Consider the following 17,435-nt stretch of genomic DNA (forward strand, 5'->3'; position numbering starts at 1 on the left):
ATTACTACAATGGCAGTTAGAACTGAGGAAGATGACCACAAGGAAGAGATAGAGTTTTATCAGATAGTCAGATTAGTAGATTTGTTTGATGCAGAGATGGGTGATGCGAATGAGTAAAGATATGTATCCACATACACCATAAGAAGAACTTTACTCCACATAGATGTGAAGTAGTACTGTGGACCCTCTGGTTTCATAATAGGTATACAGAAGATATGGTAGTGACCCCTCCATAGGGGCCAAGAGGAGGGAAATTAGTAGAATTATAGGGGTTTGATCAGGGCCGGACTGGGAATAAAAACCAGCCCTGGAAATAATTTCATACCAGCCCCATAACATTATTATACCAGCCCAACATCATAACATCATGCGCTTTGCCGGCGGTATAGCTGCGGTGCCCATTCATTTCAATGGTCAGGAGCGGTGGAGGAGTGTGAGGAGCTGCTCTTTCAGAGCGCTTTGCAAGTGATATCTTTAGCGTTATAGCACCTGCAAAGCGCCTTGGTGTGAAAGGGGTTGAACTCTGATATAAAGGGGGGCACTGGTGATCAGAGACCCCACTTATATCAGAGTCCACTGCATTCCCCTTTACATCAGAGTGCCCCCTTGCACTGTATGATGTAAAGGGGAACTCTGGGAATGCGGGGAGGACTCTGGTGACCAGAGACTACCTTCCGCAGAAAGTGAACACTAAGGTAAGGGGGTTTACTGATATAAGGGGGAAACCTTTAGATCAGTGCCCTCTTACAATATTGTATTGACCCCCCCCCCCCCCCAGACTGACCTGGCGGTGCCGTCACTGACCTCCTCTCAGGTACACCGTGTGGGGCTCAGTGAGTCGGCTCCAGCTTGGTGGCTCTGGTTTTATCCCATAGTTTCCTCTCCACAGTCCATACACGTCTGACTTCTCTCTTTACCCTCATCCTGGCGGCACTCCCACTCTCAACTGCTCTCCAGACCTGATATAAGACAAGAGATGGTCAGAGGCTGCGGATGGTACAGGGGAGGCTGCAGAGGGGGGGACAGGAGGTCACAGGCTGCAGAGGGGGGGACAGGAGGTCACAGGCTGCAGAGGGGGGGACAGGAGGTCACAGGCTGCAGAGGGGGGGGACAGGAGGTCACAGGCTGCAGAGGGGGGGACAGGAGGTCACAGGCTGCAGGTGGTACAGGGGAGGTCACAGGCTGCAGGTGGTACAGGGGAGGTCAGAGGCTGCGGGTGGTACAGGGGAGGTCAGAGGCTGCGGGTGGTACAGGGGAGGTCAGAGGCTGCGGGTGGTACAGGGGAGGTCAGAGGCTGCGGGTGGTACAGGGGAGGTCAGAGGCTGCGGGTGGTACAGGGGAGGTCAGAGGCTGCGGATGGTACAGGGGAGGTCAGAGGCTGCGGATGGTACAGGGGAGGTCAGAGGCTGCGGATGGCACAGGGGAGGTCAGAGGCTGCGGATGGCACAGGGGAGGTAAGAGGCTGCGGGAAGGGGACAGGTCAGAGGCTGCAGAGGAGGGGACAGGAGGTCAGAGGCTGCAGAGGGGGGACAGGAGATCAGATGCTGCGGGGAGGGGACAGGAGGTCAGAGAGGCTGCAGAGGGGGGGGCAGGAGGTCAGAGGCTGTGAGGGGGGGCACAGGAGGTCAGAGGCTGTGGAGGTCAAAGGCTGCGGAGGGGGTCAGGAGGTCAGAGGCTGCGGGGAGGGGACTGGTCAGAGGCTGCAGAGGGGGGGGGGGCAGGAGGTCAGAGGCTGCAGAGGTCAAAGGCTGTGGAGGGGGCCAGGAGGTCAGAGGCTGCAGGGAGGGGACAAGTCAGAGGCTGCGGGGAGGGGACAAGTCAGAGGCTGCAGGGGGGGACGGGAGGTCAGAGGCTGCGGAGGGGGGGACGGAAGGTCAGAGGCTGCGGAGGGGGGGAACGGGAGGTCAGAGGCTGCAGAGGGGGGAACGGGAGGTCAGAGGCTGCAGAGGGGGGAACGGGAGGTCAGAGGCTGCGGAGGGGGGGGACGGGAGGTCAGAGGCTGCGGAGGGGGGGAACGGGAGGTCAGAGGCTGCAGAGGGGGGGAACGGGAGGTCAGAGGCTGCGGAGGGGGGAACGGGAGGTCAGAGGCTGCAGAGGGGGGGCAGGAGGTCAGAGGCTGCAGAGGGGGGGGGGGCAGGAGGTCAGAGGCTGTGGAGGTCAAAGCCTGCGGAGGGGGGCAGGAAGTCAGAGGCTGTGGGAAGGGGACAGGTCAGAGGCTATTGGAATCGATATGTTGGGAATGGCTAAAGCTGTCCCCTCCCTGCAGCGTCTGTGTGGCAGTTGCAGTAGATAGAGCTGCTGCAATGATTTGGCTATTGGAATCGATATGTTGGGAATGGCTAAAGCTGCCTAGAGATATTGATTATACAGCCACTGAATGATGGAAAGTCCACCCCCTCTGCAGCCGCTGACCTGCCCCCCCCCCGATCATTCAGTGGCTGTATAATCAATATCTCTAGGCAGCTTAGCCATTCCCGACATATCGATTCCCAATAGCCAAATCATTGCTGCAGCAGCAGCAGCAGCAGCTCTATCTACTGCCACTGCCACACAGACGCTGCAGGGAGGGGAGGTAGGAAGAGGCACACGCCAGACGAGACCTACCTCACCTCACTGAGCGGTGCCGGCGGTGTGCTGCTGCTTTAAATTTTAAAAATGGCGCCGCTCGGCGACGTCGTGTCACTGCGCATGCGCCCGCCTTTCCGAAACTTGCCGAGCGTGTACGGGCTTTCCCGAGCGCGGCTAGCTTCGGGGACTGTGCTGGCGCATGCGCAGTGACACGACATCGCCGAGCGGCGCCATTTTTTTTTCAGGAGCCGCTGCCCTTACAGCGGCCTCCAGGAGCAGCCAGGCGGCCAGCCCACCGGGATTTTTCCCGCTATCCCGGTGGGCCAGTCCGGCCCTGGGTCTGATAATGTTGAGTTATATATGTGTATATATATATATTGTGGCAGTGGGACCCTGTGCTACCTTAAAGATTGCTGGTTTATGCCAGATTTTGTCAAGAAAGGCACGCTGATTGCACAGCTTTATGTTCGGCTATTTAGTCGTGACCTGACTATGCCTCAGGGCCTCACCCAACAGATAGGAAGTCTGTGCTCAGGAGTCAGGTGGACTCCCATTTCTCTGAGAGGAGTCAGACGCTGCATGGGTGCAGCCAGAGCATGCATGTTTGCAGGAGGCAGATGTCCTTGGTGATAGAGCAGCAAGGTGCTGATCAGCAGTAAGTTTAACTCCAGGAAGCTCATTTGTTCTGAGGAGCAGACCTAAGGCCTAGGCTAAAGGCCTGGAGCAGCCATATGGCAAGAATGTAAGCCAGGAGACTAAAGTATTGCATGAAGATACAGTAATGGTGGAACCCCCCTGTGTGGGCTACTAATGTCTTTGTGAACGTTTCTGTGCTTTTAAATAAAAGTGAGCCACCAGGCTTTTTAAAATTCAGTTTTGGACTGGCCTACTCACTGAAAATGCACCTACCAAGTGAGTCTGATCACCCCAATCTTACTCTCTCTCTCTCTCTCTCTCTCTCTCTCTCTCTCTCTCTCTCTCTATATATATATATATATATATATATATATATATATATATATATATATATATATAACATCACTTTAAGAATTGGTAATACACCTTTGTTTACTTTCCCTAGATGTTCTCCTTTTATTTTTGTTTCAATTCCTGGGAAATCAAAACTATTGGATATGTGACGCCACAGACTACTGATAAGGACTCAAATGCCGCTCAAAATAGGCTTTCGTACCAAAACCGGTCTGAACTGGCCAGAAACTGTTTTGAAATCTCTTTTTTTGCCAGTCACATGATGTAAACTAACCACATACTTAAAGTGTAAGTAAACCTATGGATTTAAATTTTTTTAAAAAGTTACATTCCCGACACATGCTGGAAATTTAACTGCCACATTGGTTGTGTTCTCAACCAAAATTTCAAACCATCCAATGGCTGGAGTCATAACTGATCACATGTGCAGCATCATGGCAGTTGAAGATTAAACAGAGCCCAAGATGGAAGCTTCCTTGGCACCTAATAATCTTTTACTAAGATCTGGACTCACTGTCTCATTGGAAAAATGTCTTGTTTGGAGACTCCCTAACCTGATTTAACACCAGCAACAACAGACTCCCACACAAAAATAGATCCCCACCATCGACAATAAATTCCCCTAGCAGCCAACATCAATAGACCCTCCAGCACACCCCAGCACTCCTTTTCATTACATATATTCATTGCTGGAGGTGCCGGAACTGCATTCCCCCATGTTCCAGTTGAAGAAAAGCCCTGCTCCTGTGGATAGACAAAAGCAGCACTGGAGCAAATGGGAGGTATATTTTTCCAAGGAGGCACATTTAAAGGAGTTTGGGGTTATAAAAATAAAAATATACATACCCACCTCTATGTTGCAACATCGGTGTGATGCTGCAGCTATCCCCTGCTGGCCCTAAACCAGAAAACTGCGCAATCACATGACTTCTGATCGCTCAGTTCTTAGTCAGCACTGAGCAGAGCTCTGCCCCTCCAGTTTCTCACTAGAGCGCCAATCTGGGGAGGGGGTGGGAGCAACTTTCTTCAGCTCTGAGCCATGTGCTGTCAATAGTCATTCGACGCATGCGAGGGACGGCGGGCGCCTGGACATGTACGGTAGGTCTGTACTGACGACCGTACATGTCCGAGCGGGCAGGATTCCAGCGGACGGTTTTAAAACACGTCCACGAATATTTGTCCGCTGGGAAAAGGCCCGGCGGGCAAATGTTTGCTGGAATTCGGCCCGCTCGCGCCTACACACGACCAAACATGTATGCTGAAACTGTCCCGCGGACCAGTTTCAGCATACATGTTTGGTCGTGTGTACGGGGCCTTAGGCCTCGTACACACGATAGGATAGCCAGAGGACAATGGTCTGAAGGACCATTGTCTTAATGTTAACCGATGAAGCTGACTGATGGTCCGTCACGCCTGCACACCATAGGTTAAATAACCGATCGTGTTATCAGAACGCGGTGACGTAAAACACAACGACGTGCTGAAAAAAAAAAAGTTCAATGCTTCCAAGCATGCGTCGACTTGATTCTGAGCATGCACGGGTTTTTACCGATGCTTTTGCATACTAACGATCGGTTTTGACCTATCGGTTAGGCGTCCATCGGTTAAATTTTAAAGCAAGTTTCTATTTTTTTAACCAAAGGTTAACTAACCTATGGGGCCTACACACAATCGGTTTTGACCGATGAAAACAGTCCTTCAGACCGTTGTCCTCTGGCTGTCCTATAGTGTGTACGAGGCTTAACATGTTGGTATCACCATACCCTGGAGGAGTGTAGCAAATGTGTTTGGAGTGTAGCTGTAAGTAAGCCCCATGCTGTGTGTAAAAATGTTTTTTTTAATTACAACTGCAATATATTTCTATTTCATTTACTTGCTTTTTTTTTAAAGTAGTTAAAATTAGATCTTTATAATGCTCACCACGCCCCTTACTGCATACCTTGGGTTAACTACTTTCTGGAAAGGGGTCATTTTGGGGGTGTTTGTACAGTCCTGGCATTTTAGGGCAAAGAAATGGCAGTCAGGATTCATACATTTCAAATGTATATACCAGTTTTTAAACTCTTATGCCCTGTACACACGATCAGTTTTTCATCAGATATCCGATGAAGCTGACTTTCATCAGTCGTACCTACACACCATCAGTTAAAAAAACGATCGTGTCAGAACGCGGTGACGTAAAACACAACGACGTGGTGAGAAAAATGAAGTTCAATGCTTCCGAGCATGCGTCGACTTGATTCTGAGCATGCGTGGATTTTTAACCGATGGACGTGCCCACAGACGATCGTTTTTTTTCTATCGGTTTTTTAACCATCAGATAATTTTAAAACAAGATCCTATTTTTTTCACCGATGGATAACAAACCGATGGGTCCCACACACGATCGGTTCGTCTGATGAAAACGGAGACCGTTTTCATCAGACGAACCGATCGTGTGTACGCGGCATTACAGTGTAAACAATCTACACTTATTTATTTATTTTTTTACCAAATAAATGTAGCAGAATACATTTGGGCATGATTTAATGATGAAAGATTTTTTATTGGGTATATTTTTATACCAGAAAGTAAGGCAAACGTTTTAATAGTAATTTTTCTTTATATAGTAAAAGATAAAAAAAACAAAGGTGATTAAATACCATGAAAAGAAAAAAATATCTGTTAAAAAGATATAAAATTAATTTGGGTAAAGCGTTGCCTGACCAAGTTATTGCCAGTCCAACTATGACAGCACTGAAAACTGAAAAAAAGAAAAGGGGTGTGACATGCTGGTACTGAGGTGGTTAACACCTTCCTATGCCAACAAAATGTACGGGAAGTCTCTTCTCACATTTTACACATATGGCATTAGTTTCCGCTCTGGAGCTATATGGACAAGGGCGGGGTGCAGTGGCACTACGAATGCAAGTGTTGAGCTGGAATCTTGTGGTACTTAATACATTTTTATCGGTTGACGCCCCGCTACAGATGGCCTTCACGGTGGTTGCAGAAGAAATTATGAAAGTGTTGCGTTCCTTGCATTGACCTCCTACGATATATATGTTGTTGTTCATGATGGTGACACAGTTGATGTTCGATGTGCTTGTAATGTGCTTCTGCTGAAATGTTGCCCAGTTCTGAGACAAGGACAGATGGGAGAGACCCAGGAGGATCCCAAATACCAGAAGAAGAGATGTTGCACACATTCTGGCCATTGTTTCTGATAAGAGAGATATAATAAAAATGGATCAGTTTACAAGATTTCAAAAAGCTAATGAAAATAGAATTGCTTCAGTGAGGACATAATTACATATTTCTTTTAGGGAGATTGGCGGGATGTGTATTTATGGTTTTTTATTTCATTAATGTTCTTTGTATTTTTTTTATTATTATTTGTATGCTATCGCTTTTCTTTGTATTTTCTTTCTGTGAAAAAAATAGGGGCAACTATTTAAAGACCTTAAAAACAGCACAAACCACTTTAAAGTAGACTTCAGCATTGACTCCAATACATTTTACCAGAAAATTTTCCAAACCTACAAATATTCACCAAAATATTGAAATATCAAATTCTTCCCAACCGTTTGTTAAGGGATTAGCGACCGCCCACTGCGGCAAGGGGGGGGGGGGAACGCTCTGCGCCAGATCAAGTACCTGGTACCAGGAGGAGGAGAATTTATTTTGGGTGTTCTTTGGTGGTAGATTATGGTAGTAACAATAAATATACAGCTACACTTATATATATTTTTTCTACTATTTTGGGCCAGTTTACCTTCCATAATAAAAAAAGAAAATCAGAAGATATCTATAACCATTTACCACCAAATGAATGCCCAATCTATCCTGAAAAAAAAAAACAAGGTATAACTCACCTGGATGTACAAAGCAATTGTGTTGATATGTACAGTTTTACTAACACGTTAAAGTTGCAAAATTGTGCTTAGGCATTAAGATTTGTTTTACCCTTACACCCCGGTCACACCGATTGCAACACTGAAATCGGGCTACTTCACATGAAGTAGTGCGATTTCTAAGTAGTGCTAATTCATATGCTACTTGGAAGACATCTGTATGACTTCATGCACAGATGTCTATGCAAGTCACACCTGAACTTGCAAAAAATAGCGCTGGAAGCTGGAGTTAGCTGAAGGCTGATGGTTATTAAGGGTGCCCTGCTCTCCCACATTTTTCCTGTTCTGAGAAATAAACTTCTCATTTGTTTAGGCATAAAAGTGACTGACGCCCAATTTCTTTCTTGTTCATCACCCACAATGCCCAAAAACCTGCAGAATGTATGTCAGCCATCCCTACCCCCTGGTGGTCACCATCGGACTCCTGGAAAATGGAAACAGATATTAGCTAATTTCCAGCTTGTTAAAATTAATGATGCATTAAACACCTATAATGGCAAATCCTGATCTTCCACCGACATGTAAACATGCACAATTTTCATGCTGGCAAACTGCTGAACCAAGCTATAGGGCCAGATCCACGAAGACTTACGACGGGCGTATCAGTAGATACGCCGTCGTAAGTCCGAATCCCCGCCGTCGCAACTTTAAGCGTATTCTCAAACTGAGATACGCTTAAATGTTGCTAAGATACGGCCGGCGAAAGTCTCCTACGCCGTCGTATCTTAACTGCATATTTACGCTGGCCGCTAGGGGTGTGTACGCTGATTTACGCCTAGAATATGTAAATCAGCTAGATACGCCTATTCAAGAACGTACGCCCGGCCGTCGCAGTAAAGATACGCCGTTTACGTAAGGGGTTTTCAGGCGTAAAGATAAACCACCAAAAACATGGCGCAGCCAATGTTAAGTATGGACGTCGGAACCGCGTCAAATTTTACGCTGTATGCGTTACTCGTCCGTGAATAGGGCTGGCCGTAATTTACGTTCACGTCGAAAGCATGATGATTTGCCAACGTTATTTGGAGCATGCGCACTGGGATACGTCCACGGACGGTGCATGAGCCGTTCGATCGAAACGTCATTTACATGGGGTCAAGCCTATTTTACATAAAACACACCCCTGTTCATCATTTGAATTCTGCGCCTTACGCCGGGAGATTTACGCTACGCTGCCGTAACTTTAGAGGCAGTGCTTTGTGAATACAGCACTTGCCTCTCAAAGTAGCGGCGGCGTAGCGTAACTACGATACGCTACGCCTGCATAAAATTACGATGCGCTACGTGGATCTGGCCCATAGTATTCAGTGCCTGCAAGGAAGAGAAATACAATTGCTTCAGCAATTATTCCTCCCTTTAGATCCACCAAGAGGAGTTTGGGTTCAATATCTACAGCATAAACATGTTATTAATGAAATAGCTAAGCATAATCAGTTCAATTGTAAACTCAGTCTGTTTGAACAGATATGCATGTAGCGCCTTGCTCCTGTTGAGTAGGCGCTATTTGTAAATTTAGTTATTTGAGCTGTAGCTTGGCTCAGAATTTTATGCCAAATTATGGGTCTCTGTTCCAGCTTGGCTGTGTTGCACATCTTCCACCTGACTGTGGGTGTTGCTGTCACCAGGAGTCAAGGATGGAACTGCAATGGGCTGGGTGTTTTGGGTGCCTATTGCCCAGATGCAGCTTGGTAGCATGGTCTCCGCCGCTGTGCATTCTGGGGAGAGGTACTTAATGGACAGCCACCATTCTGGCAGGGTCTTCTGATCCTGACCTGAGGGCCCTCCTGGCTTCAGGGATGTGTTAGCAACCTTTTGGTCTCGGGGCCTGCTGGCTGAGGCTCCGCTACTGCAAGTAGGCCCAGGAGCTTCTGGGGGCCTACTGGTCCAGGAGTGGTCCCCGTGCTGTCTTGCCTGAGGGAAGAAGCCGAACAATTGGCGGACACAGGCTTTACAATGAGTGATCACTTTGACAATCTGAGGCTATCACAGCCATCAGATGACCCGGAATCTCGAGTCCCAGGTTCCGATTGTTATTATGGGGCCTAACGGTCTCTGTGCTGGGAGCTCCCAGCACAAAGAGAGACGTGCAAATATGCAGCCCCACTAAAAAAATCCACTCCAGTGGGGCTGCATATTTGTTTTACGCATGAAGGTGGTAAAGTGAAATAAGGATATACCTCTCTTATTGTCCTTTTGCTTTTTTTTCTTGTTTTGTTTTAAGGGCGTCCATTAGAGTTTAATAATGATGATATTAGTATTTATATAAGACGGGGAGAAAAGATATATAGGCATGTATAGAAATACATATGATTAGACTTTATACATATTTAAGGAAGAGGAAATTTGGATACTGAAGGATTTTTGTATTTTCCCTTTTTATATTCTACTGTATATCTTTTACTTCTTCTTTTTTGGTTTTGTACTTTTTTCTCTGTCAACCATATAAAATGCATAATTGCTGTTGAGGATTCCATCTATCTGCATGGATATAGGTAGGGTAAATATTCTGACCACAACCCACTACCTACAGGCATTGACTAGTGCTAAGGGTCACTGGGGCTACTGAGAGGCTTGACTGCCTCCCTAAACCCAAACTATAAAATATAAAAAATATAAATGAAACGTTACATGAAATGTTTTTAAATACAAAAAAAAGACCAAAAGAAAAAATAATAAAAATATAAGGATTACTGTGTTTCTATTCGTCATTGAAACTTGCAGAATAACTTATGGCTGGAGAGAATATATGTACACACAAGATAATAACAAATAATTATATGCAAGAACCATCAACAGTACATGCAATAAATGTGAATGCATAAATCATTACAATATTAAAACAAGTGAGAAACCACTCACCAGGCCTATATATATATATATATATATATATATATATTATATATATATATATATATATATATATATATATATATATGAAAAATTATATATAAATATTGCTTCAGATGGAAAACAACTGACGAGTAACTAAAAAATAACAAATCAAAAATGTGATAAGTGGTCTGGAAAACCAGAACAGGAAATATGTTTCAACTATAAATAATACCAAAATAAGATAAAACAATTAAAAATAGAAAGGAGAAACAATACAAGCCAATGTCACACTATATTAGGTACCTCAAGGTCCTTATTGAGACCATTTGGGGACATGGAACCCAACTTAAAAATCCCAAAAATCTACCTTTTGCATAAAAGGGAGTACTTTTCATTGGCTGTGAGTGAGTTGTCAGCCCTGTCCATTACATTTTTTTGCTACCTTTGTCCACTTGAGGAAATTTCCCTTTACTTTCTGTCCCCTTGATGCAAAAGATTGTGAGAGGAAATCCTTACAAAGAAAAGAGAAATCTTCTATTAAACAGTCATTCCCGTCACAGAGGCTCCATTTGGAACTTTTCAGCTTTTGTTTTGGTGGCAACTGTACAATTTTAGATTTTCCATCATTTATTGTGTCTATAAAAATGGCCATCAAGACAACCAGTGAAGGTAAATCTGCACAGTCAGCAAAACAGATTTCATAGAAATTTTAATCCTTCCCTATTCAAACTAAAAAAAAAAAAAAATATTGGGCCAGATCCACATAGAATTAGATCCGCGCAGCGTATCAGAGATACACTACGCCGCCGTACCTTACCTGGCGGAATTTCGAATCCTCAACGATTTCGCGCCGTAAGTTACGGCGGCGTAGTGTATTTCTGGCGGCGGATTTCAAATTGGGCATGCGCCGCCCCAAAATTTCCCGCCGTGCATTGCGCTAAATGACGTCGCTAGGACGTCATTTTTTTAAACTTAGACGTGAGTTACGTCCATCCCGATTCACGGACGACTTACGCAAAAAAAAAAATCTAATTTCGATGCGAGAACGATGGCCATACTTAACATGGCAATTCTAACTATACGCCGCAAAATACCAGCTTTAACTATACGCCGGAAAAAGCCGACTAGAGACGACGTAAGAGAATGCGACGGCCGCGCGTACGTTCGTGGATCGACCGAAATAGCTAATTTGCATACCCGACGCGGAAAATGACGAGAACTCCACCCAGCGGACGCCGAAGTATTGCATCTTTGATTCGAAGGCGTACGAAGCCGTACGCCTGTCGGATCGAACCCAGATGCCGTCGTATCTTGGTTTGAGGATTCAAACTAAAGATACGACGCAGGTAATTTGAAAGTACGCCGGCGTATCAGTAGATACGCCGGCGTACTCGCTCTGAGGATCTGGCCCATTTTGTCTATACATACACACTAACCCAATGCTGGCGGAAAACACTCAGTGAACATGGCCGATCCTTGTGTAGTACTTAAAAGTTTTACTCCAATATTTCTTTACCAAAAAATATAACTTTAAATTTACCTGATTTGCCGATTTAGCTCTCCTAAGAATGAGGTGTGTTTTGTGTTTTTTGATGAGATATTTATACTTGATTTTAGCATTACACAATATTCGCACTTACCGTATTTATCGGCGTATATCGCGCACTATTTTCCCCTTAAAATAAGGGGAAAATCATGGGTGCGCGATATATGCCGATAGCCGCTTCCCGCGCTCAGTTTGAAATCCTGCACCGACATATACCGAGTGCAGTACACTCGGGTACATTCGGCTAGTCTCGGCTTCGCTCGTGCTCACGCATAAACGTCACAGAGCGTGAGCGCGAGCGACGCCGAGCCTTGCCGAATGTACCCGAGTGTACTCCCACTCAAAGTACAACTTCCCTTTTAAAGTGAACAGTCTATTTTTCTTTATTAAATCAACCCACCTGTACCGCCCTGGCACATAGTTCTACTTAAAATGGAAGGATCATTTATTTATACTGAATGGTACATTAAAGCGGAGTTCCGGCAAATTTTTTTCTTCTTAAAGGGGAGTTCCAGCCATTTGTATGTTTATTAAAAGTCAGCAGCAACAAAAAGTGTAGCTGCTGGCTTTTAATAAACAGGCACTTACCTGCTCCAGCGCTCCAGCGACGCGCCGGCCGGGGCTCCGCTCCTCTCCCCCCCTCCCCGGCCGGCGTCTTCATCTTCAGTGTGGGCACCCGGCCGTGACAGCTTTCGGCTTCACGGCCGGGCACCCACTGCGCATGCGCGAGCGCGAGCGGCGCGGCACTGCGCATGCGCGAGCGGCGCGGCCCGGCGCCGCGCCGTGTAATTGGCCAGGAGATCGCCTAGGACACGTCACAGGTCCTAGGCGATCGCCTACAGCAGCCACTTCCTGAAGGCGACTAAGCTTAGTCGCCTACAGGAAGGAGGAAGTGGGACAGGAAGTCCCACTCGTGCTGAAGCCCCCACTCCCCCCCCCAAAAAATTACATGCCAAATGTGGCATGTAAGGGGGAGAGGAGTGGGATAAGAGGAAGTTCCAAATTTGGGTGGAACTCCACTTTAAAGTCAGCAGCTACAAATACTGCAGCTGCTAACTTTTAATATTAGGACACTTACCTGTCCTGGGCGCCTGCGACGTCCTCACCTAAAGCCTATCTGTCCCTAGGCTCCCGGGGTGGAGGCGCCAGCATCTTCAGTAAGGTAATCAGGAAGTAAAGCCTTGTGACTTCACAGCCTGGTTCCCTACTGCTGCATGTCCTCACAGGTCCCTGCTGTCTTGTGGGACCTGTATGTCTCCCAGAAGACAGTGGGGGGGACGAAGGAGGTGCCGAAAATGGCGTAGATCGCTGCGTAATCTGTGATGATCTATCTATTAGACAGGTATCTACTCCTCCCCCCCTAAATGGTGTTAAATGTGACACAGGAGGGGGAGGAGCCAGAAAAGTGGCTCTGCTTTAAAGCAAATATTAATAATTCTCTAGGCAGGCTAATAATTCTACCAAGTGATTCACAGTATGTCACGCCCCTGACGGTGAGAGCCTGATGTGCGGAAGACGGCCTCCCTTGCAGCTCTGACTCCGAGCTCCTGGTAAAGTGGACAGGAGACTCCAAAGTACAAAGTCGCACGAGTGCCTTGCAGGATCGCTGGTGAGTCGCTGAGCTGGAGTTGCTGAGCAGGTAGCGGAGAGGCACAGGTGCAGGTGGTAGTCCCAGGCAGCTGTCAGCGGGTAGAGGAAGTGGTCAAGCCGGGTCATGCACTATCGGATACGTCTGGAACACAGGCGGAAGCCGGAAGCGAGGTCACAAGGCAGGCTGGGTCGGTATTGGGCTGGCAGCAGAGTAGCAGAATCAGTAGGCGAAAGCAGGGTCCAAAACAAGCCGGGTCGGTGCAGGCGGAGAGCAGGGGTATCAAACACAAGCCGGGTCGGGTCAACGGTACAGGAAACAGGATACAGGTTACTGAGGTAGGTTAGCCAAACGCTATAGAACGGACAGCACCTGAGTCCAAGAAGAGGCCAGCCTAAATAGCCTGTCTGGCGCCAAAAACACTCAGAGAGTGCACGCCGCGGCGCCCGCACGTGCACGCGCCCGCACGTGCACGCGCACGCGCGCGGAAGCGCGCACACGCGCTAACGGCGCTCCTGTGGAAGCTGAAGACCCAGCTCGACCTCTATGGTCGGCATTTTGGATGCTGGCATGCCCTTCCTGACATTGCCCCCTCCTAATGGGCAGCCTCCGGATGCCCAATCTAGCCAACTTGTCAGGATGAGAGTTCTTGAAGGCTTGAATGAGCCTTTGGGCGTGAATATTGTCTTCCGGTTCCCACGAGTTGTTCTCCGGTCCGTATCCCTGCCACTTGATTAGGTATTGAACCTGATTCCTCCTTCTTCTGCAATCTAGTACCGCTTCTACTACAAATTCTTCCTCGCCGTTCACAAGCACAGGTTCAGGTTGGCCAACGTCTCGATCAGGGAATGGATTAGACACAGCAGGTTTTAGCAGGGTTACATGGAATACGGGATGGACCCTTAAGGAGTCTGGTAACTCGAGTTCATAAGCGACGTTATTGATTCGCCTCTTCACAGGGAATGGTCCCAGAAACTTAGGTCCTAACTTTTTCGAGGGACAAGCGAGTTTCAGATTAGTGGTTGCCAACCAAACTTGGTCGCCTGGATCTAGTATTAATTCCCCTCTTCTCCTTCTATCAAAAACTTCTTTGTTGTAAGCCTGGGTCTTGGCCATTGTTTCCTGTAACACTTTGTTGTTGGTATTAAAGAAGTCCACTGTTTCAAGGACGGCAGGTACTGAGCATTCAGGAATCGAGTTGAACAAAAAGGATGGGTGAAACCCATAATTTGCAAAGAAGGGTGATTGCTTGGTGGCAGAGTGGGAGGAGTTGTTATAGGCGAATTCGGCCAGAGGAAGTAAGTGCATCCAATCGTCTTGGGAGAAAGAAGAAAAACAGCGAAGAATTTGTTCGAGAGTCTGATTGGTCCTCTCCGTCTGTCCATTCGTCTGCGGATGGTAAGGTGATGAAAATGAAAGTTCGATCCCCAGGGATTCACATAATGACCTCCAGAACCTAGAGGTGAACTGGACCCCTCTGTCGGAGACTATGTTTGCCGGTGCTCCGTGAAGTCTTATGATTTCTTTGATGAAGACCTGTGCGGTCTCCTGTGCAGAAGGAGTGCCTTTCATAGGTAAAAAGTGGGCCATCTTGGATAAGCGGTCAACGACCACAAAGATGGTATTATAGCCCCCGGATGGCGGCAACTCCACAATAAAATCGATGGAAATCATCTGCCACGGTCTGCTTGGAACCGGCAGTGGCTTGAGTAGGCCCCAGGCCTTAGACCTGCTGTTCTTGTTACGGATACATGTGGTACATGACTCCACATACTTTTTACAGTCTTTCTGTATCTCAGGCCACCAGAATGTTCGTTGCAACAGTTCGGACGTCTTATTCGTACCAAAATGTCCCGCAAGCTTGTGGTCGTGGCACAACCCCAAGGTGGGGACTCGCAGGCTTTCTGGCACAAAGACCTTGTCTCCGTGCCAGAGTAGCCCGTCCCTTGCCAACAGAACGGTCCCGAGTGGGGAAGGGTTACCTACTGAAGCTTGCTTAATTTGATTGATTAAGTTTCCTTGCAACAGAAGAAAGTTGCCAGGAGACAAGATTGTATCGGGCGGGGAAGTTTCTTGAGGTTTGCTAAACATGCGTGACAACGCATCTGGTTTTATGTTCTTTGATCCTGGTCTGTATGTCAAATGAAAGGTGAATCGGGAAAAAAAAGTGCCCATCTGGCCTGCCGTGGTTTTAGTCTTTTTGCCGTTCTCAGATATTCAAGGTTCTTATGGTCCGTGTAGATTAATATTGGGTGTGCGGCCCCTTCCAGAAGATACCTCCATTCTTCTAAGGCCGCTTTGATCGCTAGGAGTTCGATGATCCCCGACATCGTAGTTCTTCTCCGCACTGGACAATTTACGAGAGAAGAAGGCGACAGGGTACAACAGAGCTTTAGGTCCCTGTCTCTGGGAAAGTATGGCCCCGACTGCCGTCTCTGACGCATCCACCTCAAGAACATATGGTTGGGCCGAATCAGGGTGTTTCAAGACAGATGCGGAGGTAAATAACTTTTTCAGGGTCTCGAAAGCAGTTTGGGCCTCAGAAGACCACTGGAACCTGACGCCTTGCTTGGTGAACTGGGTGATGGGGGAGATGATTGCTGAAAAACCCTTGATAAATTTTCTGTAAAAGTTCGCAAAACCTACGAAACGTTGGATGCCTTTCTTATCACTGGGAGCTGGCCAATCCAGGATGGCTGCGACTTTTTGAGGGTCCATCTTGATACCCTCAGTGGATATAATCAGGCCCAAAAATTGGATGCTCTGGCGTTCGAATTCGCACTTTTCAGCCTTGGCGTAAAGTCCATGTTGTCGAAGGCGGGCCAGAACATTTCTGACGTGTCTGCGATGGTCAACTAAGGAGGAAGAAAAAATTAATATATCATCAAGGTACACCACAACAAACAGGTCCAGGAAATCTCGGAAGACATCATTGATAAAGTGCTGGAACGTGGCGGGGGCATTGCAAAGTCCGAAGGGCATCACCAGGTACTCGAAATGCCCAAAATGTGTACGGAAGGCAGTCTTCCATTCATGACCCTCCCGTATACGGATCAAATTATAAGCACCCCGAAGATCCAGCTTAGTAAAAATGATGGCAGCACCAAGTCTTTGAAAAAGTTCAGGCACTAACGGCAGGGGGTAACGGTTTTTGACCGTAATTTTGTTTAGCTCGCGGTAGTCTATACATGGACGTAAGGAGTGGTCCTTCTTTTCCACGAAGAAGATACCCGCACCAGCCGGGGACGTGGAAGGGCGGATGAACCCCTTTTTCAGATTCTCATCCACATAGTCCTTAAGGGCTACCAGTTCATTTTCAGATAAGGGGAAAATCCGGCCAAAAGGAACTTCAACTCCGGGGAGAAGGTCGACTGGACAATCGTAGGAACGATGGGGAGGGAGCGTCTCTGCCCCTTTCTTACTAAATATGTCCAAAAAGTCGTGGTATACTGTAGGCACCAATTGACGAGCTTTAGAGTCTGAATCAAGACATAGTAGGGAAGGCTGGTCACAAGGGGTTGGAAGGCAGTGTTGAAGGCAGTAGGGTGAGCGGAAGTTAATTTCATCTGTGGTCCAGTCGATGCTGGGGTTATGGACTTTCAGCCAAGGCATGCCGAGAATAATCGGAAATAAAGGAGAGGCGATGGCATCCAATCGGAGTAGTTCTTTGTGACCGTTAGCCATGGTGGCTAATAGAGGGACAGTCTCATGTGTAACTGCCCCGGACTTGATAACGGAGCCATCGGCCAGGTAGACGGAGAGTCTCTGTGGTTTGGGTTGGAGCGGGATACGGTGTTTCACAGCAAAGGATAGATCCACAAAACAACTGCAGGCCCCGGAGTCAATTATGGCGGGCGTCTGGATGGTCCCCTCTGGCAGCTGTAATGAGATGGAGAGAGCAAGGTGAGCAGAAATGCTGGGTAAGTTCATATTTGCAGAGGGTGAAGTAACTGAGAGGCACTTACGGGGTTTGACTGGACAAGATCTTACGTAGTGGCCTGACCCTCCGCAGTACAGA

General features: G+C 47.3%; 1 protein-coding gene across 8 annotated transcripts in view; it reads right to left on the minus strand.

Annotated features, from left to right (window-relative positions):
• The window catches only part of ANG (angiogenin), an 89,806-nt gene that overhangs the window by 60,691 nt on the left and 11,680 nt on the right, over positions 1-17,435 (minus strand). For 2 of the 8 annotated variants that reach the window (XR_005743526.1, XR_005743532.1), the window contains 2 exons: positions 10,726-10,794; positions 6,747-6,760 (listed from right to left, as the gene is read on the minus strand). The exons of 4 other annotated variants lie outside the window; for them this stretch is intronic. Coding sequence is in view for 2 of the 4 variants with exons in the window: in XM_040323491.1 (XP_040179425.1) it covers positions 6,345-6,760; positions 10,651-10,678 (444 nt within the window). In the remaining 2 variants the exon portion in view is untranslated. Of the gene's footprint in view, positions 1-6,077; positions 6,761-10,650; positions 10,795-17,435 lie in introns of those variants that run through there. 2 more of the 8 variants (XM_040323491.1, XM_040323490.1) reach the window with 2 other exon arrangements.

Source organism: Rana temporaria, chromosome 9, assembly GCF_905171775.1.
Source record: "Rana temporaria chromosome 9, aRanTem1.1, whole genome shotgun sequence".
NCBI classification, from domain to species: domain Eukaryota; kingdom Metazoa; phylum Chordata; class Amphibia; order Anura; family Ranidae; genus Rana; species Rana temporaria.